This window comes from Gymnoscopelus microlampas (assembly GCF_963454915.1).
Source record: "Gymnoscopelus microlampas genome assembly, chromosome: 1".
NCBI classification, from domain to species: domain Eukaryota; kingdom Metazoa; phylum Chordata; class Actinopteri; order Myctophiformes; family Myctophidae; genus Gymnoscopelus; species Gymnoscopelus microlampas.
In genome coordinates, this window is record NC_139962.1 from 19864505 (window position 1) to 19879589 (window position 15085).

A 15085-nucleotide genomic window follows, 5' to 3' on the forward strand; every position below is an offset into this window, starting at 1 on the left:
ATAAACGGTGACGACTAGACTAGAGCATAGAGAAATGGGCTCGAAAATAATCTTACTATAGACCACCACAAAATAGACTATGCATATATATACATCCTTTTAAATGCATCAACCTTAAACATCACAAGACAAAAAAATCACACATTTAATTATGCATAATCATTGGTGGTTTCCAGACGGACACTTAAAGTTGGTGCACAAGTTCTATGTATGCGTTTCCTCCTTTGGAGAACGAAACAGTGTCTGTGTGATTACTCTTTACTAGACTTTCTGTGTGATTAATGACTCTTTATTCATTTAGAAAATGAGTTTATTTTTGCCCAAATTGTCGTGCAAAAAAGACATAGATGAGGTGATCAAGGGCGTTGCGGAAAAGGTTTTAGTTTTGAGGTTTGGGAGAGATGATGATTCCGTTTGTCTCCAGCTTGACGAGATAGTAAGTCACTTACAGTGGTCTGGGATATCAACAACAGTGGTGTAAAGTAACTAAGTATATTTACTCAAGTACTGTACTTAAGTACAATTTTGAGGTATTTCTTTTTTACTTTACTCGAGTATTTCCAATTTTCAGTACTTTTACTTCTACTCCACTACATCTCAGAGGCAAATATTGTACTTTTACTCCACTACAATTATTTGAAAGCTGTAGTTACTAGTTACTTTGTAGATTTTGATTATTAATACAAAACATACATTGCACTTTAACCCTATATACATTTCGGCCATTTGATAATAGCTGATTTACAGAATTGTGAGCTTGTAGATCAGCTATTATCAAAATACTTTTATACATTTGAAAACGTGTGAAATTGGACATAATGCATTATGAGTACTTTTTTACTTTAAGTACATTTTGATACCAATGCTTTTGTACTTTTACTCAAGTACATTTGGTATTGTAGTATTTTTACATTGCAGTATTGATACTTTTACTTGAGTAAAAAATGTGAGTACTTTTTCAACCACTGCTCAACAAAGACATTTTGTTGTCATTATTTATTTATTGTCTTCTTCCTCTGCCAGTTGTCAAAAACCGCTCATGACTTGAGTAACATGGCATCAGTCTACATCGTTGATGTTGATAAAGCTCCCATCTACACCAGATACTTCGACATCAGTTACATCCCCTCCACAGTCTTCTTCTTCAATGGACAGCATATGAAAGTGGATTATGGGTGAGAACAAAGATGCAATGGAAATGTTCTGTTCACTTCTGCTTGATTCTGAAATGTATGGAAGTCTTTGTAGTCAGAATTCACATACCAGTTGGTAACGTGGCAATGGATGTAAAAAAAAACATTTTTGAATTTGTAAAATGGTCTTGATGATTTTAACAGGCATGGTACATCATTATCAGACTTAAATGTTCCCTTCAACTTATTGTTTATGCCCACAATGACGGGCAATTATAGAAACATTAGGCCTTAATTGTCGAATGTTGAAGTATGTTCTAATCATGTATACTTACATTACTTAATTTAAACCAATTGTTTTTGTTACCACTGCGCTCTGACTCTTCTGGTGGTTGTCCTCATAAAACATAACAGACAATGACCGTTTCGGATATCCAGCCTTCTCTCGAAGGTTGGATAGAAGTAAAGAAACTTTGATCATGTCATTCTGAGTGCGATCTTTCGCCTGTCAGTGTACTTAACATTACTTAAAACCATTTTCCAATTACTCTTGTTTTTTACATTTTGGAATGAATAGCCAAGGTGCCCACTCTTCCTTGGTGCCCACTCTTCCTGTTACTGTTGGAAACAATTGTTCATACTCCAGTACATTTTCCACACATAATTCTCCACCAACATCTCCTAATGTACAGTTTTTTTTTCTCTCAGCTCACCTGATCACACCAAATTTGTGGGCAGTTTTAAGACCAAACAGGACTTCATGGATCTGATTGAGGTCATATACAGAGGAGCCATGAGGGGGAAGATGATTGTCCAGAGTCCTATTGATCCTCAAAATATTCCCAAATTTGACCTCCTCTACCATGGAATCTAGTTAAGACCTTTTATCACTGTGTGAGGTTACAGATTACTGCTATAATATGACTGCTGATCATAATGATCTGTTGACAAAACCAATTTAACTCACTTGAGCCCTATTTTATACTTATCATTTTTGATACATGTTTGAACATTTTTGCCCAAAATAGGGATGCAGGTTTAAAGTGGTTAAACATTTAGCTCCCACATAACACTGTGACTAACATTGTCTGCATGTTGCTTTTGACTTCCTAATTCTCTAGGAAGCAAGATGCAGACTGTTCTCTCATGCTAGGTGCCTGCATAGATAAGGCTATATGATTTATTATGTTTCAGTCCTTGTCACATATTATGTTACATATGAAAGAATGTGCTGCAGAATCCTATTCACCCAAATTGCTCAGAAATGTGTATGAGTCAAATGTTAAAATATGGATTTTGTTTTTATTTCATGTATTATTTTATAATAATAGAGGGATTCATTTAGGCTTTTCCAATTTGCAGCTTTACTGCCTTGCCACATGTCACTCCCTATAAGCATGCTTGATATAACAGTCAGTTTGGAAGTCTTGTGTTTGGATCTACTGCAGTCATATTCATTATTCAACTTTTTAATTGCTTTTTGAATAAAATATTGTTATGTTTCCCATGGAAATAAAGTGATAAATTAGAATGCACCTGAGGCTGATTTACCCGTGTTATTTTTACTTTGTACCATGTAAAGTTCCTTTTCAGACTAGAGCTGTATTTCCACATCCACCGAGTGCTCCAATGTGTGTCCTATTTCTGAGGATGGTGTGGGAGTTGTACCTGTAGCCTCCTGAGAGGCTACTGAACAACTTGATCTGTCATTGTTCCTCTCTTCAACCCAGACTGCATACAGGGCATTGGTCCTTTGGCTCAACTGTAGAGCAAATATGGTAGTCGATATTAAAACAATGAGTGAAAAATAACATGAGAAAGAACAGAGGTTAACGAAAAAGTAGATAAGAAAATACAAACTTAATGATAGCAACCATTTCTTTTGTCAGATGATCTATAATATTATACTCCTGATTTGAGCATTATTGCTCAAATGAATATACAGGCTTCTAAAGTTAAGTACACCTCAGTGTATACAACATAAACATATCACAAATGATCAAAATGTCATGGCTCACATCTTTCTCTGTGTCCAGTTTCTGGTCTTCTGATCTTTTATCTAGAGAACCCACCAGAATGGATTTAGACATTCATATGCATGGTAACCTTTTGCAAATTCATAATTCTTTCGCATCAAGATTGAGATACAGACAAACTCATACCTTTAGATTTCACTGCAGCCACCGTGCCAACACAGAGTAGCACAACACCAATAACGCCCAGAACTGCCCAAAGCCATGTGATGTCATGTCCTGCAGATTTTTCTACAAAGGCCAACAGTGAAATAGATTTGTAGTGTGAATAATAGCATATACTAAATACATGATTTGACCAATAAATGTAGGCTTTATCTCTCCCGTACTAGCAGAAAGCATCTTATACCAGCACTCCATAACAAATCTACCTTTATCTACCTGCAGTCTCACTTGTGATTTTCCCAGCTCTGAACTTGTTGAGGCTATGTTCCTTGTACCAATATCCCAGGGTCTTGGTGGGCCTGCTTTGGTAGATGCTATTTGCTCTGAGGGGGAAGAAGGGAGCCATGTAGGCCTGGGCTCTCTGGGCTGGAGGGACCTGATCGCTGTCAGGATAGGTATAATCACTGTGGTCCTGTATCCAGTCCTCTAGAAGCCTGGCTCCCAAACAAACAGAATTCATATCAATATTAGTGTTATTCATTTTAAGTGTTTTTTATGTACTGCCACCATTTAAAACATTAGCTCTGCTGTTAATGATTACTTAGTAAACTAATAATCAAACCTACTTGTCAACAAAGCTGTGATGGAGCATGAATATAGGATCATTGGCTGCAGTAGGGACAAGGGTCATAGTGCCATTCAGATATCTGTGGATCAGGTTGTGCATAGAGGCGTTCAGGTGGCGGGAGTCACGAGGAATATCAAATCCTAGAGGGCGACAATACTAACAATGAATATATTGAAATAATTTATACATATTTTTCTTTAAAAATATTTAATTACTTTTCATTAAATCAAGTTAAAATTAAATTAAAAAATACAATAATAATTTAAATCTATATATTACAATTCTATTTTGTGACTTATACTAAAGTAGTTGGCGCAAGCCTTAATGTAACATTGAATGACTAACATTACCTATAGGCTCTGAGTTTAAAACAAAGCTTTTGTGACAGATGTGCATAGATGCTGGCACAAAGTTGTGGAAGACGTCATTAAAATATTACATTGTTGAACTCATAATGACAGATTTGGCTCATTAGGAAATCTTAAATATAATGCACTAGTTATTAAACAAATATTAAATTAGATGCATTAGTTCCATGTACCTTCAAGCTTGTTTCGGAAGCTGTTGTTGGACGTTTTGCCAAATGGAGGGGTGTCAAAAGATTCTGTTGACATAATGTTTTGGACGTCCTCAGCAGTGGGAAGTGTTGGGTACTCTGGATCCTTGCCAGGGTTGCGAATGAGATATTCAGGTCCAGAGTTATTAGACTGAATGCAGATTACACCAAGTGATTCCTGGTATGGACATATAGTCTGTGTGGCGAAGAGAGAGGAGCATACAGCATAGACATTAGAAGGAGAAAGGGTCTTGAAAATAATTAGTTTCATTTAGCAAAGTATAATGTAAAATAATTCCTTGAAAGAGAAAGTAAACATAATATGGGGAAAAAAGCTTAGTGACTCACAGGAATTTCAGGGAGGCCACCGTCTTCTACACTTCTTTTAAGCAGCTAGGCCTGGTAACCCGCAGTATAGTTAAGCCTTAATTTACCACACCACGAAGGCCATGGCTGTCGTTACCCCTCAGTTTGGCCATGTGCCCCTCAAAAAATGGCATGCCCTGAGGCCACAGTGGCCGTAATGCCCCAGCTGACTGTACCACTTTCTCCTCTGTTTCTTTCTTGTCAAAATGTAGACACCAGTCAGTGTCTCTTTCTTGTCATGTAGACACCAGTGTCTTTTGTTGAGATTCTTAATTCTTAACTCCCCTGAGTCCCTATCTTTAAACCAATCCAGTGACTTTGATTGGTGCAGGGCTGAGCATGGATCAGATTGTAAATACCATAATTTATTTATTTCACTGCATATAGTCTACATATTACATTTAAAATGTACTTAACCCTTAAATTAAATTGATTCCTTCAATGGACTAAAATCTTGTTTTATTTGGTGACCTTCCTGCCCTGGCATTTGGCCTTTGTGCCCTCAGGCCAAGTAGCCTTGCCCCTAAAATTCCAGGCCTGGTGACTCATGAGAATTATAATGAAACGTTCTGAATAGCTCTCTCTTCTTATAAGGATATATCATGATATTTCTTAGATTCATTGAACTGCAGCTTGTCTCAATGCTCATATGGCTGTCACACATACTCACATCTCACAGTCTCACCTTCCACTTTGAGAAGGGCGAAGCTCCATCTATGCGCCCATCTGGTCCAACTCCCCCAAGGTACTGGTTGTTGCAGATATTACAGTGATCAGTTCTGGTCCAATCCCAGTAGGGAATGTAGAAGTCCAAGTCTCCAGTGAGCTCCCTCACCTCCCTCTCAATGAAGAGCAGGAACACCCGATGCCAGAAACCGAAAGCAGGCCCCCTATGTGCTGAATTGTCTTCAGAGCCACTGTAGCTCTTAGCTGAATAGTAGTGCATCCAGACATACAGGTCATACAAACTTGTGGTCTGAAAATCGTAGTTGCCCTCCACAGTGGTGTCACTGCTGGTAAGGATCATGTAACGCTCACTAAGGCTATGTTTGGCCATATGCAGCCTGGAGAGGAAGGTGTCCCTCTCCTGGTCTGTCAGATCTGTTATTTCTTTCCTCTCCACATAGTGACGTTGCTGACAGAGTGGTCCCTTCCAGCCAGGAAGACATTGTCCACAGTCAAATCCATCAAAGTTCCCCCAGCATGTGCAGACCGAATCGTAAAAAGCACGGGGCCAGTTAACTCTATAGTCGTTTGGTTTAGGGAGGTCTTTAGTGGGGTGTGGTGTACAGACTCCTCTCCCAGAGTTGAAGCCACAAGGGGAACCTTTCCACAGGGGGCAACACTCTCGTCTCTCAAGGGCATCTGGAGTGGTGCAGGGCCGGGGAAATTGAGCCTCCAGGACACTTGGAAACAGACACAGCATGGAAAACAGCCAAGACCACAAAGGGACTCTGCTGTTATGTGACAGCAGCATAGTAGAATACAGTGAGACAGATCACTTACATTTGGGACTCTGGGAAGTCACTGCAACCACTTCAGCTTCCCAGTCATGCCTTTTAAATATGAAGTGACGTAATTGTCAAAAGGCTTCTGGGTTCATCTTGATTTTGCAATGTTTGTGTACCTGGAATATTAGCACTTGGAACACTTTGTTCAAAATATCGTAGCTTGTTTCTTAGTGTGGTACACAGATTCACAGACACGTTCCACTCTTTCTGTTCCTAGTTATTATTATTATAATTGCATTCATCGTTGACTCTCAAATACAAGACAACTATATTGAAATTGTCAGTGAAAATGGTATTGAAAATGTCAGTTAGACTAGAGTATTAACTGATGTCTGTGGAGACACTCAACACTCAACACAGCCAAAATATCCCAAAGTTCAACTGGGTAGGTCATTGTCCTTTAGAGCAGTGGTTCCCTGACCCACAGGTTACTTTACTTTTCTGTAAAGTAGCTTGTAAATATTGACCCCCAAATTCAATCTAGTACAGTAAGTACAGTACAGTAACCTGTAAGCTGATTGTATGACCTTCTGCATAGTAGTGTATATTTGTATGTCTTCTTAAATGTCATCATGATTTGAGTGCAAGGGGATCTCATTTTAAGCCAAGTGCTTTTATGAGCGATCCAGTTCAGAGGACCTTGTATTGTGCTTCCATGTACTTTTACCATGTCTTTCTAAATAAAGTATTCAATCAATTAATCAATCAATGCTTCAACGGGAACTATTGAAAACATTGCTTTGTAGTCAGACGGAGAACACAAACCAGCGTACCGGATGTTGATAAGAAGCAGCGTTGCCATGTCTGCTTATTATAAGCTTGTTTTTCTGTAAAGTTGCTTGTAAATATTGGTAGTTGTGGGTTGCGGTGTTTTGTGCTTGTTTCTAAAGTGTAGTTGCTTATTTGGGCTTGGTTCTCAAACATTTTAATGTCAAGTACCTCCAAATTAATATGTATTTGTCCTGGAGGACCCCCATCTGAAAACATTTTGTTCCCCGGGACCCTGTTTCAAAATGTTGCACTTTTTTAAAGTTAAAGAATAAATAAAAATGTAATAGCCGATTTACAAGCTCACACCGCGTCACATCGTGACACGTTTTGAGCTTGTAGATCTGCTATTTTCAAATCGCTGTGATCCAGTCGCTTCTTTTGGACTTGTTTTCATAGACCTGGTTGCTTGTTTTTCTCTGATTATCTGGCAACACTAATAAGGAGATGTAATACCAAGATGGCGGCGACCTTATCTAGCGTGTGAATTTGTAACCTCTCCAGTTTATATGCCTAAATATGTTGTAAATTAATGTTGTCGTGGTTGCGGGTTTGTGTCCACATTGTTTTCTTTTAAGGCACAGCCATGATTTCATTAATCAAGTACACTGTTGGTGGCTTGGCCAGCATCTGTAGAGCCAGCGGACATCTGCAAGGTAGCAGTGGTGGTGGAAAAAGTATTCTCATGTTTTACTTAAGTAAAAGTATCAATACTGCAATGTAGAAATACGCTGTTGTCAAAATGTAAAAGTACAAAAGTATTAATATCTAAATGTACTAAAATACCATAAGTAGAAAGTACTCATTATGCAGAATGTCCCGTTTCACAAGTTTTCAAATGTATAAAATATATAGTCTTTTGAAAATAGCAGATAGCTTGTAGATCGGCTATTTTCAAATGGGTGAAGTGGTTGTATGTTTTGTAATAATAATCCAAAATCTACAAAGTAACTAGTATAGTTTTCAAATAATTGTAAAAGTACAATATTTGCCTCTGAGATGTAGTGGATTAGAAGTAAAAGTACTGCACATTGGAAATACTCCAGTAAAGTAAAAAATACCTCAAAATTGTACTTGAGTAAATGTACTTTCTGTGCGTAAATATTCTTATTGTGTGTATGCCTTAGTCTGTAGGTCTGTAAGATGCACCATGTACTATGAGAGGTTGTTCTTCTAGGACATTTTCAGACTAGCTTTGCTTTATTGTGTAACGTTGACCTAATATTTTGGGGCAGGATCATGCGATCAGCCTATATATCCTATATAATCCACTTAATATTGGTAACATAATTGCTGATGCATGACAAAGGCATTGTCCAAGCACACTAGGAATAAGCACGATTAACTAAAGCAAAGATGCAAAATGTTCTCTGTTGTGCAGGTACTTTGCAGTCCAACCTGAAGGTTTTGTCAGCTGGACTGAAGTCATATGAGATACCCCCAGACTACAGTGGTAATCATTCTTTTAAATACTGAACCTTATTTTTTACTTTAAGTGAAAAATAAAATGTTTCTATTGAGGGCACCTTGCTGACAAAAACATCAACACTCATTGATCTAGCATGTCACATTATCCCCCCCCCCCCCCCACAAGACCATGTCATGTTCGTTTTGGACTGTGCCATAGTGCACAAGATATGTAGACTTTTTTCTTTTTAACCGAGACAAGTGACAAAATAACATTTATTTGTGGTGAAAATAATAATTCAGAGTGATAAATCCATCCAGAGTAGACATATTGAACATACAAATAAAAAATATTGAAAAAGCAAATAAAATGACAATTGACATTAGACACTAAAAGGAATAAGAAAAAAATAATAGACAACATGGCTAAAGAGATGGTAATAGTAAGAGAACATCCATCCATTCCATATTCTAAGTCCTGACCAATACGTTTTATACAGTCCAACAGTAGATCAGCCAAACCTAGACCCCTCCCTCAAAGTAAGGAATTAAATTGTGATTCTAAGATAGAAATGGCTGTCACAGCTTGTAGAATACATCAGGTGAGCCTTTCTCACTTTCTAGGTGTAGAAATTTCATAAGATCCCTAATTTACTGAGAATGTGAGGGGGGCAATTCCTGCTTCCATTTGAACAGAATTCAATCAAATTCTGCAATCAAAGAAGCAAAAGCTACCTACTGTTGTTTGGATAAAGATAAGTCTTTTGGAAACACCCCAAAAATTGCTGTTGGAGGAGAGAGATCAAATGGCACTCCAAATATCTCAGTAAAAGTCTCAAATGCAGAGGTCCAGTAAGGAGCTAGTCTTGGACAAGTCCAAAAAGTGTGGATAAGGGAGCCTATATATGACTTACATCTGTTGTAATTGGAATCTGAATCCGGATAAATCTTAGAAAGCTTTTCTTTGGAAAAGTGTACCATTTTAAACTGTATAAGTTAGTGTGTCGGGCTGCATTGTTTAACGTTAAAGCATTGGCTGTACTTTGGCTATTCCCACATTCTTTGTCTTTTCATCTCACCCTTTTTCTCTTCATTCCTCTGCTGAAGATGTGGTTCTCCCTCAACGTCCCAAACTCAAGTTCCTGAACAAGATACCCAACCTTAAGAAGCCTAAAAAGGAGGGAAAGAGAATGCGTGATATCCAGGGTCCAGCTAAGGCAGCAAATGCCTTCACTACTGGAGAGTATGCCATTGTGGTAAGTAATTCTACCTGCTCTATCAACCCTGTAGTCCAGTGATGGCTGGCTGCAGGTCAAATATACTTATTTTATAAAACTTTGTCCCTCCGTTATTGCTGTCGCTATCTTGTTTTCAGAGCCATTAATATGAGTAGGGACAAAATGCAAAAAATTACACTTAATTGTATGCGAAAATAAATAATCTTAGACTAGTGGTTAAAATGTTTGGTTTTAGTGTGAGTGTCCCATCCCGTGCGGGAGACCTGAGTTCAACTCCAAATCCCAGTATTCCCAAGGTGTAACAATAAACACACCTTGAGCAAGGACAATTTTTAGTAACATTTCAGTGTGGTTGTGTTTGTTCTTCAGGCCATGGGAGGGGGCTTCATACATTGGGGTCACATAGAGATGATGCGTCTGACCGTCAATCGCAAGATGGACCCCCGCACCACATTTGCCCGCTGGCGCATCAATGGCCCTTACAAGCCCATAACCCGTAAAGGCCTAGGTCAGCGCATGGGTGGCGGAAAGGGTGCCATCGACCACTATGTGACACCTGTCCGCTACGGCCGTTTTATTGTGGAAGTGGGAGGGAGGGTGGAGTTTGGAGAAGTGGAGCCGATCTTGAAGGAGATCTCGAAGAAGCTGCCATTCCCTGCCAAGGTGAGATTACAGATCATACTTGTTTTATGTTTCATTCATACCTTGTTCTCTATCCTATCAACCATGTGTAAAAACACTATGGATGTAAAATGAGTGTTATTTAACTCCATGACTCTTGTGTCAATGACACGTGTCAAGTAAGGCCATTTATTCACATTTATTAATCTAATTACTAGATTTTCAGGCCACTACACAGCCTTCAAATCTAGTTTAAAGTGGTCTCCATATATGGGCATGTTGCGCTTGTGAGTCATCAATGCCCAGCCACGGTCCATCCACCGTTGACCCACAAGGACATTTAAATATTAAGACCTGAACCGCACCAGACGGTAACCAGACATTTCGCCCTAAATCCATTTCGCCCGTGTTTTTGAGCGGACATTTCGCCCACCCCCAGACATTTCGCCCATACATTTCGCCCACCCCCAGACGTTTCGCCCAGATATTTCGCCCACCCCCAGACATTTCGCCCAGACATTTCGCCCAACATTCATTATAAATATATAATCAATCAGTTGTGCGAGATTCATTATAAATGGCTTTATTTAAGAGGGGAATTTTCAGTCATCCGCGGACTACTTTTTTTCGCCGATAAAGTATAGTTTTGGACCATGACGGAGGCGCGCCGACTCAGCAGACCTTGAGGCTGAGGAGTTGCGCCCGAGCGCCTCTAGGCGCGAGTGCCCGTAACGACCAGCCGATGGCCTGCTAGTCGACTACGCGCCGTCCGAGTTAAGTACCGATAGGGACAGAATCGTAAATATTTTTTGTGGGGACTGCGTTTGCCCCACTGACTGCGTCTCACACACACACACACACACACACACACACACACACACACACACACACACACACACACACACACAGAGAGAGAGCTTTTATCTAACCCTAACCCTCTCTCATTCTCTCACACAAACGGCCAGCTAGCTTCACTATATATTATTAACTGTAGCGGGCGAAATGTCCGCGAAATGTCTGGGCGAAATGTCCGACTTTTTGGGCGAAATGTCTGGGCGAAATGTCCGACTTTTTGGGGCGAACTGCGAAATGGGCGAAATGACTGGTATTCCACCAGACAGACCCGAATGAATTTCAATAAAACAAGTGTTAAGGCCGATGCATACTGCACTTTTAGTGCCGAAATAAAATCGGTTCGGTATGGGTCCCGAGACTCCCGACCCTATTTTATTTCGGGTCTATAAAAGTCAATTCATACTAATGTGGCTTTCGCTCACGGCGAAGTCGCATGCAAATATTTGGGGTCCCCGACATGAAAATGTTTGTGGCCGTGCACTGAGCTCCTCAGAACGAATACATTTGGCTCTCGCTGCCGTGCGCGCTGGCTGGAGACAGACCGGCGAGGGGGAGAAATAGAGAGAGATACGCTTTGCTGGACTGTGTCGTAGCTGGTTTCATTTTAGCCAATAAATGTCACGTAGTTGTTCAGTATTGATTAATATTACATATACAGCGGAGCCTCTTTGTTTTTAAATGTGATAGAGATTTGATAGGGTATAATAAATTATATATGTTGTATAGCCTACACAGATTCTGTGGTGGTCGGAACGGCTCCACTCTCGTTAACCTAGCGATAGGTTGTGTTTATGAATGGTCACTAGACAGAGATTTCAGAGGTATTTGTTCCTCCTGGAAGTTGGCTTGTGTCTCTTCCAAACTAGTCCTCTTCCAAACGCAGTTTTCCCTGGCTTCACTGCTGACAGAATGAACTTGAAGCTGGGATGAATGAATGAGGAAACAACCCCCCGAACCTCTGAATGACGTTATATTGTAGTCTGGACAGAGCCGAACTGATTTAATTTTGGCACTAAAACTGTAGTATGCATCAGCCTTTAGGCTATTGTGAAAATAGCTGAACTGCAGTACAAGCGATGCCACGCATTGTGAGCTTGTAGATCTGCTATTTTCCCAATGTTTATACAGTTGGGCAACGAATACCACTTAAGTGGTGAATGAATTTGTTTATTTAAAATGTTATTTGTTTACCGAAAAAGTAATTGGTAGAATAATCGGTTATTATTAATTAATAATCGATAATTGCAGCCCTAAAGAAAACATTGTATTCTTTTTATTTATAAGGCCTTGTGTGGCAAGCTTCCTCTATACCTATTTTCGCTCTTAGAACTAAAGGTTACTGGACATTCAACACGTTCACAAAAACACATTAGATATACCAGTCCACGTAAGAGCAGTGAACAAGGAAAGACTGCCTTCATGTATTATGCTCCACACAAATGGAACAAACTTCAGGACTCTCTGAAACTGGAGCGATTGGTCTCAATAGAGACATTTAGGGTACTTCTCGAGGACACTCATAGTAACTGCACCTGTTTCATCATGTAAAACTGTTTATTTTGCATCTGTGATGATTGTAATATGATTCAAATGTTTGTTATTGTTATTTTCATTATGTATGTATTTTATATGTTTTATATGCTGTTATCAGGGCGTCCCTGAAAAAGAGAGCTTGCTCTCAGTGGGCTTCCCTGAATAAATAAAGGAAAAAGAAAGAAAGAAAAGAAAGAAAGAAATGAGAGAGTGAACGGTGATCTGACTTTGGAGGGGAAAACATCTTTTAAAACTTCCCTTCACAACTTCTGTCTTTGTTTTTCCTACTTTGTTGTCTGTAAGGTGGTAAGCAGAGAAAGCTTTGCAGCCATGCAGAAGGAGCAGACAGAGAGAGAAGAGAACAACCAGAATCCTTGGACCTTCAAGCAGATTGTTCAGGGCAACATGATGGGCATCAGGAAGGTGCTTAGCCCCTATGAAATTAAAACCAATGGACGCTTCACAGGAAAATTCCACCTTCCTTGGAGGGTGTGATGTAGGACTTAAGGAAAGTTGATACGAAAGTTGATACAGTGCATCTATCAACTTGTGCCATCCCCATAATATTATAATTATGTTGATGCAGAGTGTAAATTATTTGTTTCCTATAAGGAAAAAACTCAAATAATGTTCTTGAATATGGGGGAAATATCATTGAAAGTGTACATGGCAGTATGAAAATCCTTGAAATGAAATGGAACATTTCTATTTTTTTTTTTACTCAAATATTTGTCATTTTCTTGTGGATTTCTTTGTTACTGCTTCCAAATGAAAAATGAAAGAGTTACATTTGAACAAATACATTGCAGTTTTGTCTTGTCTTGTCTTGTCTTGAGGTTAGGGATAGGGTTGATGAATCATCCCCTTAACCACAACTATGAGCCTCATTTGTGTCTCACTGGTTTGAAGACGGTAAGCAAGATGGTATGCAAGCTGTTTGAATGTGAAGTTTTCACTTTCAAGTATCCTACTCTTTAATTAGGATAATGAAATGAAATACATGGTGCTCTCTCACACAGACTCACGCAATGTGGTGTGACGCCCTCATATACTGATTCTATACTATATACTGATACTGAAAGTATTGTATTATTAAAATTATTCCTGTGATTTCACTTTTTTTACCTAGCTCCTGAACCTATTTGGGTTGGATGTGTACACACCAGTTGACCTTTTTTCCAGACAGACAGATTTGTACCAATGAAGATTGACCACTAAATACTATGTTTTCATCACCAGTGGCCAAGCAAAGAGGAACCTTATTGTTTGCCTCAAGGACAAGCTGGAGGAAGCACAGATGATGGTGTGCTGCTTATTTACAAAACACGCTCTGTGAAATCAATGTCGCCACAGTTCCTCAAATTTTGATATTTCAACAGACCCACTTACGAAATCAAATAAGTTGGAAATATTGACACTTCGCAGAAACACACTACCCGCTCTGTCACAATGCACTCATGATGACAATGGTGTTGTGTCAACATGCAAAAACTACAATGACTTAAAAAGTATAAAAGATAATCTCAAAATGTAAATGGTCTGATTTCAATAACTGTTTTCTGAGGAATCGACCCCTTAACAGACGACGTCACACTGATAAGAACCAGTATCAGTATGCACGCAACCAGTATGTGCTCAATGAAACCCATTCTGTCAGGTCTCGCTAGGACGTGCCTCACTAGCCAACACAAGAGGGGGTTGGGGTGTGCTGAAACCAGCGCACCCCAAAACAACAGGTTGAGAATTGATTGCATGAAACAATCACCTGTGCGTCCAGTCTCAATGTTGGTAAACAAATAATTGGTCTATATGAAATGATAAAACATTTAATTACAAAGCTATTTGAAATTTAACCCACTGGGTCATTATGACCAATTTTAAGAATTTCCTTTTGCATCCAGCTCCATGTCACATGTACTGGTTGATTGGAGACAGACAGCACTGGACAGTTTGTGTGGACACCAGACAAGAAGTTCACAAGAAGTTAAAGCATAAATACAACTTTATGTATTATTCATTAACATGGGTTGGGGGAAAAAGCAATTTTCATAATATATTACAGGCCTAATAGTTGCTGTTGCTGTCAGCTACAGTAGGTGGCAGTAACACAGTTAAGTTGGACGTCCCCCTTATCACCAGGGTTGCCATGTCCGTTTATTATAAGTGACTTTGGGCTTGTTTTTCTGTAAAGTTGTTTGTAAATATAGTTGCGGCTTTTTGGGCTTGTTTCTTAATTGCAGTTGCTTATTTAGCCTTGCTTCTAAAGTGTAAAAGGAGCATTAGGAGACTTTGGCTTGTCTCCTAATGCTGTTTAAGCCAGTGGTTCTCAAC

General features: G+C 39.3%; 3 protein-coding genes across 4 annotated transcripts; 2 read left to right on the forward strand and 1 right to left on the reverse strand.

Annotated features, from left to right (window-relative positions):
* Window positions 1-217: 217 nt before the first annotated feature.
* On the forward strand, window positions 218-2668 carry txnl4b (thioredoxin-like 4B). The gene is made up of 3 exons (XM_084082184.1): window positions 218-436; window positions 1024-1175; window positions 1842-2668. The coding sequence occupies exons 1-3, from the start codon at window positions 305-307 to the stop codon at window positions 2005-2007; spliced, it is 450 nt and encodes a 149-aa protein (XP_083938310.1). The 5' UTR covers window positions 218-304; the 3' UTR covers window positions 2008-2668.
* A 59-nt stretch (window positions 2669-2727) lies between these two features.
* Window positions 2728-7134, reverse strand: LOC311042969 (tyrosinase-like; the record flags this gene model as incomplete). Its single annotated transcript, XM_084054075.1, has 7 exons — window positions 2728-2895; window positions 3152-3192; window positions 3560-3765; window positions 3898-4039; window positions 4441-4651; window positions 5507-6227; window positions 7106-7134. 7 exons carry the CDS (start codon window positions 7132-7134, stop codon window positions 2728-2730), a joined length of 1518 nt encoding a protein of 505 aa, XP_083910201.1.
* A 412-nt stretch (window positions 7135-7546) lies between these two features.
* On the forward strand, window positions 7547-13573 carry mrpl16 (mitochondrial ribosomal protein L16). 2 transcript variants are annotated; one of them, XM_084060912.1, is made up of 5 exons: window positions 7547-7777; window positions 8482-8553; window positions 9615-9763; window positions 10115-10408; window positions 13058-13573. In XM_084060912.1, exons 1-5 carry the CDS (start codon window positions 7687-7689, stop codon window positions 13247-13249), a joined length of 798 nt encoding a protein of 265 aa, XP_083917038.1. In that variant the 5' UTR covers window positions 7547-7686; the 3' UTR covers window positions 13250-13573. The 2 variants fall into 2 exon arrangements, with proteins under 2 accessions (XP_083917038.1, XP_083917039.1); XM_084060913.1 differs by having other exon boundaries at window positions 7547-7756.
* The last annotated feature ends 1512 nt before the right edge of the window (window positions 13574-15085 follow it).